General features: G+C 45.3%; 4 protein-coding genes across 4 annotated transcripts; 1 reads left to right on the top strand and 3 right to left on the bottom strand.

Moving 5' to 3' along the window:
- Positions 1-966: 966 nt before the first annotated feature.
- On the bottom strand, positions 967-3,754 carry I203_105954 (uncharacterized protein; the record flags this gene model as incomplete). Its single annotated transcript, XM_019147727.1, has 4 exons — positions 967-2,072; positions 2,168-2,402; positions 2,585-2,668; positions 2,789-3,754. 4 exons carry the CDS (start codon positions 3,752-3,754, stop codon positions 967-969), a joined length of 2,391 nt encoding a protein of 796 aa, XP_019002645.1.
- A 4,677-nt stretch (positions 3,755-8,431) lies between these two features.
- On the bottom strand, positions 8,432-11,345 carry I203_105953 (uncharacterized protein; the record flags this gene model as incomplete). Its single annotated transcript, XM_065517874.1, has 7 exons — positions 8,432-9,469; positions 9,521-9,876; positions 9,935-10,077; positions 10,146-10,285; positions 10,360-11,007; positions 11,093-11,225; positions 11,287-11,345. 7 exons carry the CDS (start codon positions 11,343-11,345, stop codon positions 8,432-8,434), a joined length of 2,517 nt encoding a protein of 838 aa, XP_065373178.1.
- Positions 11,346-11,756: 411 nt separating this feature from the next.
- On the top strand, positions 11,757-17,378 carry I203_105952 (uncharacterized protein; the record flags this gene model as incomplete). The annotated part of the gene is made up of 18 exons (XM_019147725.1): positions 11,757-11,852; positions 11,912-12,061; positions 12,123-12,249; positions 12,303-12,393; positions 12,441-12,507; positions 12,566-12,687; positions 12,741-13,101; positions 13,160-14,327; positions 14,395-14,488; positions 14,545-14,960; positions 15,028-15,176; positions 15,231-15,280; positions 15,337-15,466; positions 15,526-15,852; positions 15,932-16,178; positions 16,241-16,509; positions 16,592-16,796; positions 16,873-17,378. 18 exons carry the CDS (start codon positions 11,757-11,759, stop codon positions 17,376-17,378), a joined length of 4,575 nt encoding a protein of 1,524 aa, XP_019002643.1.
- A 539-nt stretch (positions 17,379-17,917) lies between these two features.
- On the bottom strand, positions 17,918-20,785 carry I203_105951 (uncharacterized protein; the record flags this gene model as incomplete). The annotated part of the gene is made up of 2 exons (XM_019147724.2): positions 17,918-20,624; positions 20,691-20,785. The coding sequence occupies 2 exons, from the start codon at positions 20,783-20,785 to the stop codon at positions 17,918-17,920; spliced, it is 2,802 nt and encodes a 933-aa protein (XP_019002642.2).
- Positions 20,786-22,642: the final 1,857 nt, after the last annotated feature.

Here is a 22,642-nt window from a genome sequence, read left to right as displayed (position 1 = left end):
CGGAGAATGCAAGAATCACTCTAATCTTAAACCAGCATAAACAGTGGTAGCAGCAGCAAAACAACGTACAACCTCAAAAGGGACGGACATGTGGCACATGGGCGGAACTATGGGGGAATATGGACTGTGGCGGATCGCGGGCATCCCAACACCTGAAGGGACGACACGGCACTTGTACACTTCACTTATCGTTGTCATTTCATCTTCATCCAAACACCACTATGCTAAATAAATTAATGCTACACAAGTCAGTCGTATGGACACTGCGACTGTAGTCACCCTCTACTTTATATAATTTTAATACCTATATACAGCTTCATAGATGCCCTTAACGGAAAGAAAATGAAATAGGAGAACAAATTGATTAAGTCTATATATGAATGTAATCTCATCTACACAATGAAATGCAAAGGAAGAAAGGACGAAATGATGAGAATCATATGCACATAGATCATGAGTAACAAAATGCAGTAACTTTAAACGCCAGAACCGAAAAAAAAAAAAACAAATAGAAGAGACGCTAAAAACCAAAATAATAGATGACAGATCCAAGTCGAATGGCCATTTTGACAATGTTGAATGAGTTGAGGATCATTTGATTGTCCATCTGGATCTCAGCAAGCAGATGGGTCGATGGATTGATTCGTCCGATGAATCGTCCGAATATGTATTGGAGAAGCTACAGTGTTTTCGATATCTCGTTCAATCCATCCTTCTAACTTCTTTAACTTCGTGAACTTCGTTATACACATTATCGTTCAGGGCAAGTCGGACTAGGCGATGACCTCCGGAATATACAGTACATGACCAGGATAACAGGCTATGGGTTATGTCGATTGAAATATGGGTAGGTCTTGCGGATTGAGTATGACATCAGCAGTTCAAAGACTGTGAAATCAATCGCCGAAAGGGGTTGAGAGTTCATCAACCGAAGTCGAAAAGTGACATATACAGTATCAAACGAAATCAATCCAATAAATTCCTGAGATTCGACGAAGTTGGTTGTCTCAATTCCTTTGTCCTGGCTGATTCATCACCGTCACCTTCTTCTTTCTCTAGTCCACTCCTTACATCCTTCTCAACCGGTTCTTCCGATCGACCTTTCACGTAGACTCCACCTCTTCCCTGATCACCGATGTGTCCGGCTCCAGAACCGATCGGAGAAAGGGATTGACTAATTCTCGGTAATACCAAGTCCAATCCCCTTTCTTCTCCCTCTCCTTCACCTTCCTGATGAGCAGTGTGCATCCTCTCTAAAGGTCCAGCTATAGCTATCCTAGCTAGTTCGGGTGGTAGATGACTACCGGGAACAAATGATTGTTCGGCTTCGACCTGAGGTTCAGGGTGAGGATGATCTTCACCAGAATATGATCTAGATCTAATGAATCTGATATCCTCCTGATGAGTCTGTGAAGGCTCAATATTACCTGGGTAAGTAGGTTTGATGATTGATTCAGATATCAAGCTAGGTGATGATCTCCTTCGTTTGATAGGTAATGGTGTCCAGCCCTGTCCTTCTCCCTGAGTCTGGGTTTGTTGAGTATCAGGTCGAGAAGAACTACTTGTAGATAAAGGTGAGAGTATAGCTGGTAGATATGAAGATTGAGATATAGGCTCGAGAACCGATGGGAAAGGTTGTCGAGTCTCTCCACTGTTAACATCCCAATTAGGTGAGATAGGTGGTAATCTTCCACTTGGATCGCCACTTGTTGGAGGATGATGATAATGATGATGATGAAAATGATTATGATAAGAACGTGAAGAGGATGCAGTCGTCGAAGGATAGGTCGGGTGTCGGGGTAGACCAGTCGGGTGATGCGAGTGGCTGTGCGGTTCAGAATGCGGGTGAGAGAGCGAATGAGCATAAGAGTGGGAGTGTGATCTTCTATGGTGATGATGTGGATGATGTGGACGATTGTGGTCTGCTTGTTTCCCTTTTTCTTCCCCTACGCCACGATCCTTTTGTTCATGTTCCCATCGTTCGTAAGGTGACGGACTTCTCAGCGATATGGCACTGCGTGGCGGTGGTAGATCATCATGATACGAAGATGCGAATGGTGGCCGTTGATGAACTGAATCTCATCGTTAGAACAAGTAAAAAAAAGCAAAATCACTCAGTATTCACAATCATACAGTAATTCTGAAAATTGAGGGGATGACCACTCACTCATCGGTTCATGGAAATTCGATCCAGCGGAAGAGGGAGGATCTAACAACAATCTAGTCGAAGCGGATGAGTTCGAACTTCCAGCCCAAGCCGATATCCTCTCTCTATCATCTCCATCGACCGACAGCCGACGAGACCTAGGTGATTTTTGCAGATCTTCATAATCCGCTGGATCCTCTCCTTCAGGTATCCCACCATTCACCATTATCGCCTTTCGACCCTTTTGACGTTGATTCTGTAATTTTAATATCGACAAACAACGAAAATTACATAAACGTCAGTTAAAGACGTTCGATCATGTTTCCGTAATTTAATTGACAAATGATAAACCGAACAACGATCATGTCCATGCGTCAAAGGCCGAATGACCTTACAGACCATTCACACAGCCATCAAAAGGATGTTGTTTCAACTCACTTGGAACCATACTTGAACTTGACGAGGTGTTAATCCAATCTCCTGGCCCAACTTCTCTCTGTCTGCGCCTGTCGGAAATTTAGTCTGCGGAAGAAAAGGCAAAAGTGGTTGTCAGTGTTAATCGTTATGTTCTCTACGTGGACCCTAGAAGGGCAAGTCAAATTTACGGCATGTTTACGGTAACATGCATTTGGGAAAACTCACCTTTCTCCAAAGTCTCGTCAAGCCCGATTGTTGCATGTGAGTCATCAAGGCTCGAGTCCTCTTTTTTTTGTACCCACCCATAGGATAAGGTTGTCCAAATTGCAACGATGAAGTGCCAGTATGACTCGATTCGCTGATACTCGACCCTCCGGAATGCTCTCGTTGCATCGAGTAAGAGTGATGGGAATGTTGGGATTCATGAGAATGAGTTCGACTAAGAGTTTCACCATGTTGATAGGGTCGGTTGTGTAGACTAGAAGACGACGAAGGAGAAGTATGCGGTATTCGATGAGAATAGTAAGAGGAATTACGATCAGGTGCAGCAGTGAATTCCTCGGGAGGGCGGGAAATGGTAGGATATCGAGTTGAGTGAGTCGTCGTTGTTGGCCTGTCAAGATGTAGTGATTGGTGTTGTATTACCGAGCTCTCAGGTGAATGAGAATAGTAGCGAGGTTGGAATGAAGGAAGATCTGGTCTATTATGGCGTGATGTCGAGGAGGATGAGGAAGAAGAGGTAGAAGCGACTATATGCGGAGGTGGTGGTTTTGGAGGAGGTGGGAATACCGGTCTGTCTTGTGCTTCTGAACGTCTTCCATCGGGTCCAAGCCACTGTTGAGAAGATGGTTTGGGTGCATGATACCGTCTATCAGCTGTGACATACGGTGCCAGGGGTGGTGGTCCGACTTGGTTCATGACATTTTGAGCATATTCCGAGCGGGGTGGTCTGAACCTTGATCCCGCCGAGCTTGGTCCGGGTTCGTTGAAGTGAGAAGGGTTAGGCAACGATCGTTGCATTGGCTTTGCACTGGTAGAACGTCCAAAGGCCAGATCGTATGTTGATCGAGGTCGAGATCCACTGTCTCGATATGGATGTGGTCCACTGTGGTGTAAGAACGATGGACTAGCAGGGTCAGGGGGCGAGGTGATATCCGGCAAAGACCGGACGGATCTTCGCTCTTCCCCCATCCTTGGGTCTGTCAAAATCAAAGATACCATATCAGCTCGCGATTGTACATCAGAGCATATGGTAAAGCGTGACCATGACAATGATACACGAAAGTAGAATTTCACATACCGATGTGTGGGTCACGTCCAAATTGCGGCTGGAGTCGGGTGAATCGGTGTACACCCTTTTTTTGTTCAGGTTCAATCACAATTTACAATTGACACCAGAAAGAAGTGTTGAGATGGAATTCGTAACTGAGGGAGAAGTGCGACATCGCGGTGAGTCAGTAAGTGAAAGGAGTTCCACCAAAACCTGATTCACAGTCTACTGGCTTTGGGTGGTGAAAGAACCTTGATCACTTACGACGAGCAACTGATTAAGGTTGTTTTGCAGAATCGGCTTCTTTGTAAATCTCCATATGACGATGTTAACGAGATCTTTCGGCAGAGCTGAACGAGTGAATGGTCATTAGTAATCCTTCTACAATTATGAGGAAAGGGATAAGAGTAGAAAGAAAATTTAAAGCTCGAGATTATGTATAAATATAGACGGACACAATTGAATGAATCAAAATCAACATCATGATATGGATGGAAAATTCTGATATTGCTCAAAGAAAGGTAGAGAGACACCGTTCAGCTCGGTGATAGACAGAGAGACACATGTACATCTGATTTTTTTTCGAGAAGACAATTTTAGGATTCAGAGGAAAGATCGGACGTTAATTTGTGCCTGAAAGGTCCCTGTCAATAGGTATGGACAGTTAAAAGAATGGGAATCGAACGTAAAAAAAGTGAAACGGAAGGAAGTAACATACGATCTGTACTATATGCAGCGGCGAGACCCGTAGCCAAGCGCTGGAGAGAGGGAGCCGATATCAGGGAAGGAAGACCGAATAACAAGCCAGTGGTGAGATAATGCGATTTACACAACGAGTTTCGTGAACTTTAAAAAAAGGTAAGAAGAACATAAGCAAAAGGTAGAAGGGAATAAAGGTAAGAAGCATAAGACGACGGTAGAACGTGGTGTTAGAGAGATTATAGGGGACCGCCGGGAACAAAACCAGTTTAGCTAATGTTGCAGGCACACGTGCGTCTTTTTTCATGGTGATCCTCATGGAAGATGAGAAATTGATATGACGCTAAAGAAGCGTCAAAATCGAAATTTGGGTGGACCCAAGGTTGAGGAATGACAGGATTGGGTTAGAGTCCATCATCCGAAAGTCAAAAGTTAATTTTAGGGATAAGAAGAACTGCTGTGCGTTTGACCCTTGTATCGGGGATTTTCGAGATTCGATTGTTCGTTGGGGTTATCGAGTGAAGAGTCCCAGTGGTAGTATGGTTGAATCTCCGATCTCGAAACCCTTGAACAAGGGTTCTTGGGAATTCAAATAATTCGTCATCTTATTTAAGCGGAGTACCTGGCGCCACAACGCCTCGATTAAGGGAAACAATTCCCCGCTTGACTCAGGTATGGTTAAAGAGCGTGTTTCATGTTGAGTCAAGAACAATGAACTTTGAACTCTTTTATCGACAAAATGAGAATCAAGGGGTTATGTGGCGGATCACATGAAAGAAAACCGAGGGGGCACAGACGATAGAAGAGCTACTCACAAAGAAGCAAGATGGGAATATCCTTTTTGTTAGCTGTGTTGGTCGAGCGAGAACCGTTTATGTGCTATCCGTGTTCGTGGTGCCAAGTGGACCAGGGTTGGTGGGTCGAACGTTGATATATCTGCGTGATTGGGATCAGCCGTGACGAGTCTGAAGTGCTTAAGGACCTATCGGGGTTTTTTTTTTTTCAAGCAAAGCATGGTCAGCGGCTTGAAGACAGAGGCAAGAGAGAAAAGGATCTGACAATGTGCTCTTATGGTTCAAGAGCGGCAGTGCGACGTCCCGAAAAGTAGCCGGATGAATGGCAAGGTGGGACTTACCTGTAGAGGAGCAAAGAAATAAGGGCGATAGGGATCGTAGACTGGTAGCCCGAAAATTTAGACGCCCTGTACGGGAATGGGCTGTTTAGACCATGAGACAGCTGTTCATACACGATCAACATCAGCTCTTCAACTCTATCTTCGAGGTATCCAGTCACGTCAAGCAACGAACAAAATAGCGTTCTCGGCCGTAGGCTGGATGAGCGGAACATGGGGAGGGAGGGCACAAGGATCTCAATGTAGCATGAGAATTACTGTCCAAGGAGTAGGAGAACAAAGATGATCTAGATGACTAATCTGGACCACTCACACGGAAGAATTTCCAGATTTAACCTTCCCTGATATTTCGATCCTTCTACTAGCACCTACGTTTTGATTTAGATGAGTGATTCATGAAGCTTGGCCATCTGTCATCCGCAAGGAGCCAAAAGCTCATGTTCAGCTGAATTTCCTTCTACATAGGTAGTCTGGGGTGGTGGGCAGGAAGTCTACGACGAATCAACTGAAAAGATTAGAAGCTTGTGGGAAGCAGCAAAAAAGCTGTGATAGCAAGTCGTAGATGAGAAAAGAGAAAGAGAGAATAATTGGTTCAGATAGAGGTGGAGGACGGAGACAGTCTGGCGTGATTATATATAGGACAGGTGTTGCTCAAGTTCCCCTCCATCAACATACGATCCGGAACTGTGAACCCAAGCGTATCACTTTCCGATTACCATCCGTTGATAGCCCAGGGACTACCAACATCAGAACATCGAGCCTGATTAAACCTCCCCAGTATCCGATCTACTTCTCTTTCGGATTTCCGATAACGATCATGATAATGACGATACAAGAAGTCAGATCCGAACTTCATGAAATCGCTATACCTATACGATCATCACCATCAAAAGCCACAGACCACCAAGACCAATCAATCACCAGTCTAGTCAAAGTCTAAGGGATGCCGCCCATACCACAAGCGTAGAAACAAACCCAGCCCAGCCCGAAGTGCTGATGCAAAAATTATGAAGGTGAATTGAGAAGTAACAAATCCGAATAACAAATGGACTGAAACTTGAACTCACCAGTCTGAGCGAAGACTCGTGAGATGGACCCAGCTAAATCCGAATTCTGATTATGGATTGATGAACAGAAGAGTGGATCGATGAGTGAAAAGTAGAGCTATGATACGTCTTTTGAACCACCCTTCGCATAGGGTAGATGCGGTGACTGATCGAGTTGAGGGCTGTCGACAGCACAAAAGATGGCCACAGATAAGGCCAGTCAGTCAACCGATTGATGAAAATGGTATAATGGTTGTTGTCCAGTCGAGGTCGATGAGAAAAGAAAGAAGCTGACCTGATGGTGACGATGTGTCGTGTAGAGCGTGGTATGAACGAAGAGGTTGATCAAAGGTATGTGACTTGATCTGATTTGATCTTTCAATTAAACCAGCTCGGCTGATGGGCAGAGCGTATCAAGTCAGATAAAATCACATCAAAAGGTGTGTTTTTCTCCTTTTTCACAAATTCCAATAAACCAAGTGAATTTGATCTGATGGGGGGGAACCGATAAACTGGTTACTCGTATGATCAGTTGGACCCAGACCAAGTTCAATAGTGAGGGAGAGTAGAGACAAAATCCGCAGTTGATGGGATGAGTGTTTCTGTGGGTTGGTCAAAGGGCGCTATTGATGGACACGAACACAATTTGAAAAAAGATATACAGAAAGATAATTAGAATCAACTTTAATTCTCTCTTCCTCAACATGGGGTGGTTACCATGCGGGTCCAAGCATCAATGATCAATCTGCCATATCGCCCATTCACCTGAAACGCACAATCCTCCCACCTCCCCATCCTTTGATCCTGGTAGACATGTTTTATAGTCAGATGGATGGTTCTGATCGGAAGTATACGAAAGTATACCATGCCTAAATAGTACCTGTACCTGATCTTATCCTAGGATCAACTTGGACAACTGACTATTGGCTACTGACAAAGCTCTGGAATAACTGACATTGACATGATGCAAGTCTCAAATCAAAGGCACAGTCCCCAACTCGCTTCGCCAAGACAATCAACGACAACGACAACGACAACACAACAAGCTTAATTGGTTCACTATGAAATGTTGATGACGACGAGGCGGTGGCGCACAGCAAAAAGGAGGATTAAGCTCGATACCGGAAAGCTTAAATACATCAAAGCACATCAGCTGTCCACCGAAGAAACAATTACGACGTCTCAATTAACCTAGCTGCGAAAGGGCGGATTACTGCCAATCGCACGACTGTACCAAAAGTGGGGAAAGGGCAATAAGTATGCTGCTATACAGGGATACTACATTTGTCCTGCTCTCGAGCCACCACAGGTATCTATGTTGCTCTGATCATTTCCATCATTCAACATGATTTATTCTTTCTGTCAACAAAGGTACAATGTGCAAACCGAGATGAAATCATGCCGAAGAAAGCAGCCTACTCGTACCTTGAGCTGCGTCATTGATAGGATGGGAGTAGCAATTGTAAGTAGATCCCGAGATGCGACGTTCATTCCATTACATTCCATCGTATGTTGGCTGTCAACCCAACCCAGCTCAGCCTCCGTCCTAGCGATGCGGAAGGACCACAATTACATGTACAGTATCGCATCATAGCGCTAAGTATGCATCAACGACATGATCAAAACAGATACAAATATAGATAAATCAAAAATGCACATACAAATACAGCCCGTAAGATTGCTCCCATGGACAAGATTTCCATAGATTACTAAGCATATCATCAATTAACTCCTACACCAAGTAATGGATCCACATCTACATCATTTGATCTATCCTTGTCCTTATCCTTGTTTCTCGTGATCACTCCTAGTCCAGCTAGGGGATCACTCTCTCTAGGTAATTCGGCTGTATTAGGTCTTCTGTTATTTGTGTCTGATGATATCGGTGGAGGTCGAGGTGGTAATGGCGCTGTGACAGGGGAAGGCACAAGTACAGGTATTCTAGGTAATCCACTTGAAGGATTTGTAGAGGACGATGAGAGTGTCAGGTTGGGTTTCATCGACGAATTGCCGTATTTGGAATGCGAAGATACAGGATTCACTGATTGATTCGGGGGAGAGGGTAAAGAAGGGTGATTAGGCATAGTAGGATATTGTGATATGGTAGGTGTGACATCCTCGAAACCCAATGTATCCTTTTCAAAGTGGATATCTCTTGATTGTATCGGTTGTGTTTGTGAGGCCGAAGAATTATCACCATTTGTTGCAGCTGCTGGAGGTGGAAAAGGGACAGAAGCAGGAGCAGGCGTGGTTGACCTAGAGCTGACACTTGAAGATTCCAAACCATCGTGCCAGCCCCATTCTCTTACGATCTCTTCAGTCTCTTTACCCGCAGCATCCAATAACCCATCTTTGATCCTTTCCAATCCCCTCCAAGCATTCTCCTTCTCCTTTTCGATCTCATCTCCATCTTCTGTTCCCGCACGAGGGCGAAGTACAGAGAGCCATTCGGACATTGCTTTGCCCATACCCACCATCGCTAATCTCAATTCGGCCATTTCCAATTCCGCATCCTTCAGAGATTGCTGAGTTGCCATGCTGTCTACAGACGGTCCACTGTCAACGGGAGGACGTGCCAGTTGCTGCTGTTGTGATGGTGGTCGTGGTTGAGAGGATGGTGAAGTCAGGAATGAGCGAGGTAGAGCAGAGGTCGACGAGGGAATAGTAGAGAAGGAGCCGACCTCTCTTGATGGCGTTCCAGGGGAGAAAGGAAGATTGGGAAGATATGAGTAAGCGGTCGCAGAATCGGGAAGGTTTCTCTACACAAGAAATAAGCTGAGTATTCGCCCGTGTAAGAGATTTAGACTTACACGTAGGTCAGCAACGGTAGCCATGAAAGTCTTATCTAGTCCAGCTGCCTGCGCTCGCTCAAAAAGACCTTGTGCCAGTCCGCCCATCCCTGCTCTTCCTCTACTTCCCCTTCCTGGTTCGACACGGACTGATGGGCGCCCATCAGTCGCCTGCTGCGCTTGCTGACCTCGATTGATCTTTACTCCTAAAAGATCTTGATTCTGAAGGACTACTTCTACTCCAGCTGCCGGCGATATGTTATTCTTCAGGTATAACGCCTGGGACAAGATGAGTGATGGCTCGAAGGGGTAAGAAGGGGACGGAGATGGGTAGTGGAGTAATTGGGTTAGAAGAGTGGGATAATCCGCTTCAATCACTGTGCATGCCACAAATCAGCATGTTCGATCATTCACAGCGGGACCGGCACCACTTACGTTCATTCCGAATGAGCAACAACATCGCCACGCATATGAAATTTAACAATCCCAATCCCGGATCTTCAGCAAACACACCATCCCAGATACGCATTGCCAGTGGGAATGGAACTTCTCTGGTAAATATCAGGCGTATCCATCGGCTTCAATAAGAGTCCAGCACATCAGTGATGTGCTCATGTCATGGGTCTGTCAGCGACTTTTCACTTACATTGCCCATATTTGCGCTTCCACACCTTCCGTTTCTAGCCTCTCCCATAATTGTGGATCTATCCTCCTTATCAAGCTGGAATGTATGTTATTACACCTTGTTATTATAGGTGCTTGGGGTGCGTTGACAGATCGATTCCTCTGTGCATATATCTCATCAGCAACATCACCACAATTACCAAATCGTATGACAGTGCACTGAACATCATACTTACAATTGGACCTTCTTCAGCTCTCCATTCGTAAAACTCCTTCGCACTCTTCATGATAGCCTGAAACAACTGGAAAGAATCATGTTCAACATATCTCCTGTCTAACGTAGTCCACATCGCTTCTTCCCCTTCCCCCTTTTCCAGCTTGTTTGAGGTATTATCCTTCTGGTCTAAGCTATCTCTATCGACAGCCAAGAAGCAGCAAGCTAAGAGTTCGTGCATCCCTTGTCTATAACCTACATCGGGATTTAAGATTGAGTATAAGAAAAGGGAAGTCGTGAGGCTTTTCTTCACTCGGGGTAGCTGGAAATAAGGTATATCCGGAAATGTCCTCTCAACATCTTGAGAGATGGTCGATCGCAGGTCTACGTGAGAAAACCATGTTTTCCAAGGTGATGAGCTGTCTAACGACAGAGGATCCCACCCATTATTCTTTACTGACGATGAAGAAGGAGCGAAAGCAGAAGAAGATGAGGAAGTGGAGGGCGAGTTAGAGAGCTGATCTTCCGATCCAGTACAATCGGATGCCCATCTTCCATCTGGAGCGATGAGGAATCGACGACGCAGGGAGTTGTAAGCTTCTCTTGAAGTTGATACGGACGTGCTGAATAGATTGGGAGATGTCGGTGGAGGTAGTAAGCCATGGTAGAACTGTAAATGCAACGACGATAATAGTCAATCAGCTTGAAACGATACACAAGAGAGGATGTGGTTATCACAAGTACTTTCGACTTACTCGCCAATATACCGACCTGAGGATGATCCCTCCATCAGCAGCAGCTTCACCCAGACCATTCTTAGTCAACGCAGTCGCTTTCAAACGACTTGGCGATATCAATGGATCGGAAAATAGAGCTTTCCAAGCTGATCTAACAGGATCAAATGGTGGAACATCAGTTGATGCCAAAGCATTCTTCTGTGGTTACTCACTGGATATCCTGTGTTGATGGACGAGGGAAGACAGCTTCTGCCCTTGTAGGATCTACCATGTCCGGCCCATGTGAATAGGAATGATCACAAGTGCTGTTACTGGTTGCACAGCTGAGAGTGCTTGAAGCGTTGATGGACCAAGTGGGAGGTTGATCCGACAAAGGAGAACGAGAGACCTAAACATGGACAAAATACGTCACGCGAAGTCATACTTGAGGATGTGATTGCTGATTAGCATGTCTTTGTAATCCGGCAGGCTGGTAAGATTAGCGGAGTCAAATTCGATTAGAAGGCGTTGTAATCACCTGAGACCTGTGAATCCGGCTAGACGACACCGGATTGACGTGATTGACATCACTCTAACTTCTCAACGAACATTGCTGCATCTCTCCATTCCCTTCTTCTCGACGTCCCATTCGTCAAAATTAGCACATACATCATAACAGGATACCTGCTCGCAACGTCCAGACATGCCCCTTCGACTCCGACAGGCAGTAGCTGGACGACCGAATTTGCTGTCTACGAGGAATATAGGGGTCATTTCAGTAGGGGAAAAGGGTTTCGTCGTAAGTACATGTCACAGCTTGTTCAGCATGGATGTAAAGCTGATATCTTTGGGTGATAGGTATACCCTTCCGGATCGAATGTGGTCTTACTAACTGCCGAACTGGAACTGTCGGATACTCTACCTTTCTGGTCTGCGTTGCCGCACAGGGCGTCCACCTCTAATCCGGCGGTAGTCCAGGGTGTATGTTGTAGTGATATCGATCACCTAGTGAGCATCGTTCTCGAAGTTCAAGTTTGTTGTCCAAGCTAATAATGACTCCGTTCCTCAGATCGTTGCATGGACCGATGTCCATGTTGTATTCTGGCAGTATCTCACCACGAAGAAAGCGGGAAGCTGGAATGTGCATTCAACGATAGTAGCATCTAGCTCGATTAGCAGTTTGGACTTTAGAGCTGGTAAGCGAATAGTCATCCTCCTGACGAGTATAGGTCACTCATGAAGGTGACAGGGACTCTTGCGCTCGGTACGAAGAATGGAATCGAGTATTGGCGTATGGACCCTCAGGCCGAGGTGGTCGTATGGGATAGGTTATGGGAAAGGTAAATTCTTCCCCTTTTCAATTTTAGCTAAGCTGATCATCATGTAGAACGTATCCTACTCCTACGAGTATATCTCTATCACCCTCATCAGGACATATAGCATGGTTCAAAACAGTATGTCACCGGACCAATTTCACAATCTACGCTCTCACACTGAAACTGTCATGGACAGGGTCAAAGATCAGCTTATATCCTAGCGACCGATCGGAACGGTCAAGCAGTCAGTATGGCTCAGGAGATCAGACATCCAAGGGAGATAGCTTGGATAGGATGGAGAAAGCCTACTTCAGGAAGGTAAGAGATCGTTGATACTGCGCATTACTGTTCAAGCTGATATTCCCTACTAGCTCCGATTCCCACCTTTACACTATCACCACTAATTCTGTGTTGCGAATCTACTCTCCTGTGCTAGATGATCCGTTATGGTTTCAGCTACTCTCATCGCTTGATCATAGAGCATTCGCAAAATCCATCAATCACCCGGCAGGAAAAGGAAAAGAGCCGGCACACAATGATTTTGGGTTGATGTGGGTATGGGATGCCGAGGTTCTGAGGGAAGTTGTAAAAGCAGAATTGGCAAGGATAAAGGAGAAGCAAATCCGACTACCACAGGGAACGATGACGATTATGGAAGGTCTAGAATCAGAAGAGAGTGATATCATAGCATGGACAGGGTCCGATGGGAATCTAGTACTAAGGTCGATCATAGTGAGTTTCCGCTAGACGACAACTCAGTCTAGAGCTGAGGTTCTAAACTTTCCGATAGAACATCGAAAGGAAACCGCCAACCTTGCTGAAAACACTCCCACTCACGAAATGCAAACTCCCCCCTCTCTCGTCCCCCTCTTCATGGTCACCTGATACTCAACTTCTGCATATTCCAGGCTCTGTGCCAAGCTTACTTGCCGTGCTTGCCCCCTCATCCGAATACCCTTCCATCACCTCATATCGATTGTCGTTAGCCGATGTATTGTCTTCCCGTTCATTGGCCATCACGCCTACTTCTCGTTCGATGTCTGCTGATGAGGCAGGCCCAGTACAACTTCAACATCTCATCAGACATTTCGCACGTACACCGAATGGTCGAGGGCTACTCGCTATCGGAGACAATGGCGAGCTAGGCACATGGTATAAACAGCAATTAAGTCTTCGACCTGGTAAATGGCATCTTGGACCTAGAGCGTTGATAGGCAAAGGTCATTGGCAGACACCTACTGCCCCGAGTGAAGCAGCTCTTTTCGCTAAGGGACGAGCTATAGTCTTCTACACCCAGCCAGTTGATTGTCCAGCGACAATCACACTACAACATCTTGATTCCAGATCCATGAAACCTCGAGAACCAGTTATTCTACCTCATTTCGATCCCTCGGCCGACGATGATGTGGAAATGCTTTTAGCGGTTTCTGATATAGATGATGGATATAGTGGAGGAAGTCGTCGTCGCACGCAACGTGCTATCATCACAGCGGCGACTAGGAATGGTGAAGCATGGGTATGGCGTGTGATTTCGAAAATAACACCTAAAGAAGGTGATTTGGAGAATCAACCTGATGTCCAACTGGTCTCGCATTACAGGTTACCCCTGACTTCAGAACATGATGATCACGAGTGTAAACCCAAGATGATATTGCCTGTAGATCCTATGGGATGGCATCAATCTGTCATTGATTGGACGACCGACACCCCTCTACAAGATATGGTCCTGACTATCTCCACCGATGGTGATTTGGAATTTTGGATACCCAAGATTGGAGGTCATTTAGCTGGAGAGAGAGCTGCTAATGAAGTCAAGCATGGAGATGCTGCCTGCGAACATGAAGGCACTGGTGGAGTCGAAAAAGGAGACGAAGCTTGGATTAGAACTAGTACGGTAAGGACGGAAAGAAGTAATGTTATAATGGCTAGATGCAGTTCAAGGAAGAAGACGGTACTGGGTAGGTCTCTACTGATCATACACCCCCAGGCTGGAAAGGCCATTCAGCTGACGGTTCTTCTTCGTAGTCTGTGAGCTTGATGACGGACGACATGAGATGACCATATGGGACTCGAAAGTCAGCGAATTTTCGACCGGGTTAGAGCTGACGCATATATTTGAGTGAGTTCTCAACATCAAATAGCTTATAATCTAAAGCTTACCCCATGACTTGTCAGGCAAGGTGACAGGATTCAGGATTTGGACTGGACGACTACTTCCGACCTGCAATCCGTTCTTGCCGTCGGCTTCGCTCATAAGGTAGTATTCGTGTGTGAACAACGGATGTCATACGTCGAAACCACACCTGGTTGGGCGCCTTTCCTCACAATCGATATGGAACGGTATACACCTGTACCGATCAGCGATTCGATTTGGCTCGCTGGAGGGTCATTGGCTGTAGGAACAGGGAACCAGATATACTTGTTTAGTCGATTCTTGGGTAGAGAATCCCCATCTCCATCACCTGCGGGGTCTATGAAAAGTGTGGCTATGGATGAAGAAGAGCCTGAAGATATCTTCCAATTGATTGCTCATAGGAATGGACCGTTGGTGGATTATCACCCGATCCAATTGGGACAATGTCTTCTTTGGGGTAAGTCCACTTGAACCTGACCCGTAAGCGGACGATTTCATGGCTAACTCCCGAATTTCACATACAGATAAAGCCGATCTGGTCAAGAGCATCCTTCTGGAATTGGTAAAAAGCTTAAAGCAATGTGAAGAGGATGGGAAGAAGAGTATACCTTTTCATAGATTGGACCCTTCAGAATTCTATTCTAGGAAGAAAAAAGCTAAGATCATCAAAGCGGTAAGCTGAACTTGCATTGTAGCCCTGATAGCTTGTACTGATGAATTCTACCAGTCAACGAATAAATACGATGGTCTATTTGATAGCTTCCAGCCTCCTCCTGAGTGAGTGAGATCCGTCCCTGCTGAATGATACGTTTGGCTGATTTAGATGGTGATAGTGACGAAGAAGATGAGTTCACCGATAAAGTAGTGAACGAGCTTGTCGAACGGCTGAACGGCAGAGTTGCTGTTCCCTTATCCACCTCCGAGAAATCATTCTTAGCGACGATTGCTCAAGCTACCTTGGAGGTACGTCTACTACAATATCATGGATTTTCGATGTACTGATGAAATGAATCTGTCGATAGGCGGAACAACAGCGGCGATCACTCGACCTATGCGGCATGCGATACCTCATCTCTTTGAGGATGTATGTAAACTGGGATAGACTCTCATCATCGTCCAATACACCCATATCAGCTTCATCAACGAACTTCCCGGAATTCATCCAAGCTACAAGAGATGAGCAGAGGAAAAATCATTTCTCGTTTCGTAATATAGTGTGGGCAAGTCACAGTGAAAGTCAGGATTTGTTATTATCAGCTTCCAAGGAGACTTGTAAGGATGGAAAGATGTCATGGGAAGATGCGAGGAGAATGGGTGTATTCTTATGGTTAAAACCTTCTGAATCATATGTGAGTCACATCGAGGTCTTTGTTTTTCTCATCGCTTCATATCCTGGGCTGACTATATATACGTTTCGCACAACAAAAGAAATCACAGCTCGAAGATATCGCTCGAAATCGATTCATGCAAGATGAAGACCGAGATCCGACATCATGCTCTTTAATCTTCTTCGCTTTGGGTAAAAAGAAAGTAGTTCACGGTCTATGGAGACAGGCTCCAGGACATAAGGAACAAGCATTGATGCTGAAATTCTTAACGAACGATTTCGAGTTGGACAGATGGAAAACTGCCGCTATGAAGAATGCTTATGCTTTATTGAGTAAACAAAGATATGGTAAGTTAGCCCTTTTTTTTTCGGTACTTGTAAATAGACTAATATGGGCTGGGACTATATAGAGTACGCCGCTGCTTTCTTCATGCTCGGTGGATCACCCAAAGATGCCATCAACGTCTGTCTACGCCATTTGAAAGATTGGCAGCTTGGGGTAGCTCTTGCGAGAGTGGTTGAACCGAATGAGATGGAAGGTAAAACGATAGGACCAATCATGAGGTGGATATTAGAAGATACAGTTCTACCTATAGCCTTCAAGGGTGGTCATAGATGGTTGGCAAGTTGGGCGTTCTGGACTCTGGGTAGAAGAGATTTATCAGTCAGGATCTTGATTGTACGTTATTCGCCGCTCATCTTCTAATGACTAAAGATGGAGAGACAGACTAAATTGTATTGCATTTGTGGATGTGCTTTAGTCGCCAATGAATATCATTGCTACCGACTTCTCGCCTGATAAACCTCTGGAAGTGGGCAATCCGGACAATGACGATCCTTCTTTACTCTTGATGTTCCAACACCTGAAATCGAAATCTCTACAAACTGCAAAAGGTACTAATGAAGTTTCGACCAAGTTGGAATACGATTTCGTACTACACAATGCTAGAGTCTTTTTCAGGATGGGTGAGTGACGCGTACATCGTATCGACAAACAAAGAAGACGATGGATCTGACGAGGTGATCTGTATATCTGAAATAGGTTGTCATAATCTCGCGTTGGATCTCCTGAGATCATGGTCCTTCGAAAGACCTTTCTTCCCTTCACTTACCAAGCCCAAAACCCAAAGTATCGCTCCTCCCACACCTTTATCCGCCACCACTACTTCCACTTCGCCTGTTCGACCTACCACAAGCGGATTGGACACTCTCACTGTAGGACACTTCAGAAAACCCACGTTCATGCTGACCAGTGAGAAGAGGAGAGAATCGTTATTTATGGATATAGATGTCTTAGCCGTGGACCGTAGTAATGATACTTCCGCTGTACCTACACCTACGACCAATACTTCTCGATCACCTAGTCTTAATGGAATTGCCACGCCCTCGGAAGCGCAGGACGGTGTAAACAAGAAATCAGATCATGAAGATGGAGAGGAGGTTGAGAAGAGTTCGCGTCCCCCGAAGAAGATTGGTAATTTGATGAAAGAGTTGAAACAGGATGTTCAACAGGGAGCAATGGAGTTTAATATGGATAATTTCTTCTGATCGGTCTTACTTCTATAACAAGGTCTCAGTATCTTTTCAACAATGAATTGCAAGTTGTTATGGTTTTAATTATGAACATTTTGTAATAAGTGTTTCAATTCTGATGACGAAGAGAAATGATAAACCTAGCATGATGAACTATATATCCTACCATATACGATCTTACTATATATATACAGTATGAATACGTGTTGTCTTTCACCAACCCATCTGATGTGGTATGTATCTGCCTTTGTTTTGTCAGTCACGATTGTAACTAGGTTGGTTTCTGTTTGTGCTGCTGGATAAAGTAGGAGCTATCATGCTGTACATGCTGGTTGTTGTTCATTCAAGTTGGTACTGTTTTCGGTGGTCTATCTGATTGTTACATGTTCATGTACATATCATACATATATAGCACGTTTCGTACATCATGAAAATACTCATTCTTGTGTTTTATAATGATAAAGGATGAAGAAATACTGAATAAACGTTCATATGCAGTGGATATACATAAAAACAAAAACCCCTAAATTTCCAAAAGGAAAAAGTGCACTACACTACTCTTCTTCTTTCTCTTCAGCTATCAAATTCTGATTCGCACTTGTACCGGCTCTGGAGCTACTCCTCATACTCGATAACTTATTGGCACTGAGATTCCTCTTATGTCCACCGGGTGTATGGCTGAAAGGTGATGGCGATAAATTATGTGCACCCAATAAACCCACTGGCCATCTGGGTGATAAAGGTGGGATATTCTCTGATCCGGCACCGGGAGTATTGGGTTGCTTGGAATTTAGATCTTTGAAGAAATCCGATCTTGATATTGTCGTCATCGTTTCAGCCGATCCTACCGCACCTGAAAATGATATATTCCTAGCTACGCTTATACCTCTTATGGGCGTGTTATCAACCAACATTGACGAGGGGACTCGCGATCTACCCCCAAGAGGGGTAAGGGAGAACAAAGACGGCTGACCAAAATTGAAATCTAAATGTCGGGATGGAGTGGAGGTCACGTCGAAAGGAGCATCGTCGATCCTCGGTGTAGAGTATCGATCGGATGAACCTCCGATGATAGGGGCAGGTGTAGAAGGAGGTTGGTTGTTGTCCTCGGTGAAAGACCACATATCGGCACTTCCGTAAGATAACATCCTAGCTCTTTCGGGTCTCTTGGGCGAACTGACCACTCGACTCAGGGGTGTTCGAGTCGAAGGTATACCGTGAGAAACACCAGCAGTGAACATAGGTGAAGGAGCCAAGGCTATATGTCCGATATGACTCTTCACCGCTGATGATCGAGGATCAGCCAATTGAGAGTATCGACTTCGAGGTGTAGAGTGCGAATCCTGTCGATTGGACGGAGTATGTATGATGGATCTTGAAGAGTTTTCACAATTCGAGCACCACCAGTTGGATCCGATCTTGGATTCGTCTTCAATCCCACAGCACATAATGTGATGCCATGTCTTACATGCTGCACAGGAAATCATCGATCCCATACTGTTGGTGTTGTTTGTACCGCACACACAGGCGACAATCCCAGCAGGAAGTACAGGTATAGCTCGATTTCGTAAACTGATCAAAAGCGCAGATCGAGCACTGGCATCTGTTCCATCAGGTGAGAACCCTCGTCTTCTGTCGGAAGATGAACCGGTTGTCGAGCTTGAGGAAAATGACATCAGTCGAGATACACTCTTTCCTTTCCCTTTCCCATGCGTTGTGTACATCGTCATCAATCCCTCCTCATCTGATCCACTATCATCACTTGCAGTTTCAAGGTATCTCCTCAGCAGAGTAGCTTTCTCCGTTTCCTCTCTCTTCAGTCTTGCTTTCCTACTTCCTCCAGCCAAAGCCCATGGTGCCTCTTCGTCAGGCCATAAAGGTTTCAAGACCGTTTTCGAGCTACTAGCTATGGGTTTTTCAGTCCAACCTTCCTCATCTTCCGTTCTGGTCTCCTCTACCAGTTGTGCCGATCGATCCAACCCCAAGAATTTGATGGCAGTCGCTTTTCTCACGGCGACTCGACCAAACAAATCTATCCTTGTCGAGATCAAGGGTTGCTCATCTTTGATAGTATGCTCGGAGAAAGCTTCTAGTCGTCTGGCGATCCTTTCAGCTTGGATCTCGGGTGAATCTCCGTCTTCTTCTTCTTGATCATCAGGATCAGGCAGCAGTCGATCATTGCTCATGGTGGGTGTACGGAGAGTGGTGAGATCGGGGGATGATGGAGGAGATGCACGAGTCTTCGTTCGATTTTCGAACCAGGCAACTTCACTTTCCAGCACCTCATTTGTGGCTAATGAAGCTAATCCGGACTCATCGGTGGTAAGCGCGGGGATGGTGGTTGTTCTCGGTGATAGATGATGTTCCTCTGGTGATTTGGTATCTTCAAGTTCACCTTGACTTATCCCTAACAAACCAAGCTTTCGTCCTTCCTCTTGATGTCGGGTGATCACAAGACCTCTTCTTACTAAAGAATCCAATATTTCAGGTTCTTCTTCTATCGGAGTCATGACCTCTTCAGTCGGTATGGGCAAGCGAAGATGAGGTGGTAAATTGATTGTCGATATCTCCTTACCAGTCGAAGGCGGTGTAGGTAATTGAACCGTTGTCGCCGGAGCACTATCTACTCTGACACGTTTAGACGCTCTTCCTCCGCTAGTCTCATCTTGCTGTTGCTGCTGTTTTCCCCTTTTTGGCGTCTTCAAAGCTTTACCCGATGGAGGGGTGTCCTTGGTGCTTTGTCTTTCTCTCTTTCGTTTGGTTGCTGAAGGTTGCTTGTCAGGCGTAGCCTGACTCCATGCCCTCCGCCCATCAGTGGTGGTCTGATAGTATGACGGTATGGTCGAGTCATAAGTCCTGGTCAAAGTAGTGGTAGTGAGCAAGGGTGTGGTACCATCGTATCCGGTCGGTTGCTGAGGGGTATACGATTGGTCAAGGTAAGGTTCAGGCGAGAATTGACCTCCTGATTGGTTGGTTCCCGATGGAGTCTGGAAAACTTCGTAATCTTGAGATGTAGGGTAATATGTCGATGTGGACGTTTGACCTAATGGTGACAAGCGGGGTGAAGGTTGGACAGACATGGGTTGGAGATGAGATCCGGATAGAGTAGGATAAGGGAGATGATAAGAAGGAGGACCGTTGACAACTAATGTTTGACCATGAGCATAAGGTGATGATTGTGCAGCGGGGGAGTGTGGTTGAGATTGCGATTCAGCTGCTGATAGATGAGAGTACGTTGGGGATGCGACTGCATTGGATAAACTGTTTTTTCCCATATACCGTCAGTCATCGCTCATGTGGGGGTTGCAAAACTTTCCCTTCACTCACTTGTCCTTTTCTCTCCTTAAACCGTTACCGAAACTACTCAGAGTAGGAGTCCAATCAGTCATCAACTCCTGACCATGCGAATGTGCGGAATGCATCGTTGAATGGTGAGGGTGATGGGTATGGCCGTGGGGATGATTATGAAGGTGACTACTAGTCTCGTATAAGACCGGACCTGTCATTGAAGAATGGCTGAAGGGGAACAGCAGGTCCAGATATGTGGGATAGTAGGGTTGAGTAGCTATTGAGATCATCGTCAACGAGTTAGCATGAGCATATGGATGAGCGATATCGAAATCAATTGATTGGTGGGCCATAGGTGACTAATGGGAATAACACAAGCGCAAACATTAAAGCATAACAAAAGATAATATGATGGGATATGGGATGGAACTGGAGGTCAGAGTACAAAGTACAGAATGAATCGGCTTGTCCTATTTCTAAACCCCCCATTACTATAGCATATCACCCGATGACCGACCAGGAAGAAGAGGAAGAGTCAGGGAGGGGGGGATGAATAATTGCAAGAATACCATAAGATATGAAACATCTAGTGAGACAAGACATGACGCACTCATGATGAGAAAGGCCATTCAGACAATAGTCGAGATTGGAATAAAAGGTGGGGTGCAGAAAGACGGATTGAACAGAAGATATATATATATATAAGAATTGTACAATCGTTATCATTCAACTTACATTTCTTCCTTCCTTCCCTATACGAATTGCTCTTGTTATGATCTCGATTGGCTTCCAGAGCGATATTCCTATTCCTTCAGATCGATATGAATTTGTACTGACCAGTCTTGGCGGTGCGGTGCAGGTTATGAGAGAAGTCGATGTAAGATCGAGGTTGAGTGATAAGGGGATCTCCAGTCGCAGCGGGAGAGGGAAGCTTGATTGGATATTGAAGCTTTCGGTTTCAAACCGTAAGCATCATTTGTCGATCAGATGAGCAGGAGATATAGACCTTATCCACTACGACAGCGATGCAGTCTATGGTTTGTGATTATTATTGTTGTATCCGGCGATTGTAGATGATCGCCTCACTAGTGTTGATGAGGGGGGGTTAAGGTCACTTTTCCTTGCTGTTGGCCAGAATGGACAATGATGCCGTTAACGATCGGAACGTTTTGTCGAATAACCTTTTGGCACCAGTTGGAGTTGGATTTACCACAAGGTATAAGCGACGATAGGTATCTGCAATGCTGCAGCAGACAAGGGTATGGACAAGAACCAGATCCGAATGATATGTATGGAACAATGATTATGATTTGATGATGAAATGAAGAGGAAATATGGAAGATGGAAATGGCGCTAGTGCGATTGGAATTCAAGGGTTTCCCTTGTGAGGATGATACAATAATTGTGGTGTTGAGTCCACTTGTTCGCTTTATCCCGTCTTGCCTTCGTCTGAGATTATCATCTACATACTTTGTATGCAGCAGTCACAGCAGTGTCTGGAATACCGCTACCAGAATGATAGACATATGCATATAGGATATGAGGTAACGCTCGGATCTTCTACCTTGCCCCTTCCCCCTTTTTTTTTCTTTTTGTGTATCTTCTATTTTCTGTTCTCAGCTAGGTTCCCTGATTCATATGTTGAACGATTTAATGTTCAATTAGTCCGCTGGGTCATCCGCCGTATGACCGTGTCGGAAAAGGGTTAAGTTACGAGTGGATAAGATAATTTATGGTACATCATGACATGATGAGATCGACCGAGACCCAAGAGCCAGAGGTTGAGACCTTGGCGGATCGAATGATGTCTTTGCTCATAGCAGGTGTCTGTAATTGAGCAGAAGATGATATCAGATCAGATAGACGATAGCAATGAGGCTTGAGGTCGGTACCGGGCGGAACAGTAAAAATCCAGGGCCTGCTATGCAAGTCAAATCAAACCCATCTTGTAACTCGCATGTACAGAACCGATTCGCTGCAGCAAGGAATAG

This window comes from Kwoniella mangroviensis (genome assembly GCF_000507465.2).
Source record: "Kwoniella mangroviensis CBS 8507 chromosome 1 map unlocalized Ctg02, whole genome shotgun sequence".
Classification (NCBI taxonomy): domain Eukaryota; kingdom Fungi; phylum Basidiomycota; class Tremellomycetes; order Tremellales; family Cryptococcaceae; genus Kwoniella; species Kwoniella mangrovensis.
The sequence above is the reverse complement of the archived record's forward strand: the minus strand, read 5'-3'. Positions and strand labels throughout refer to the sequence as shown.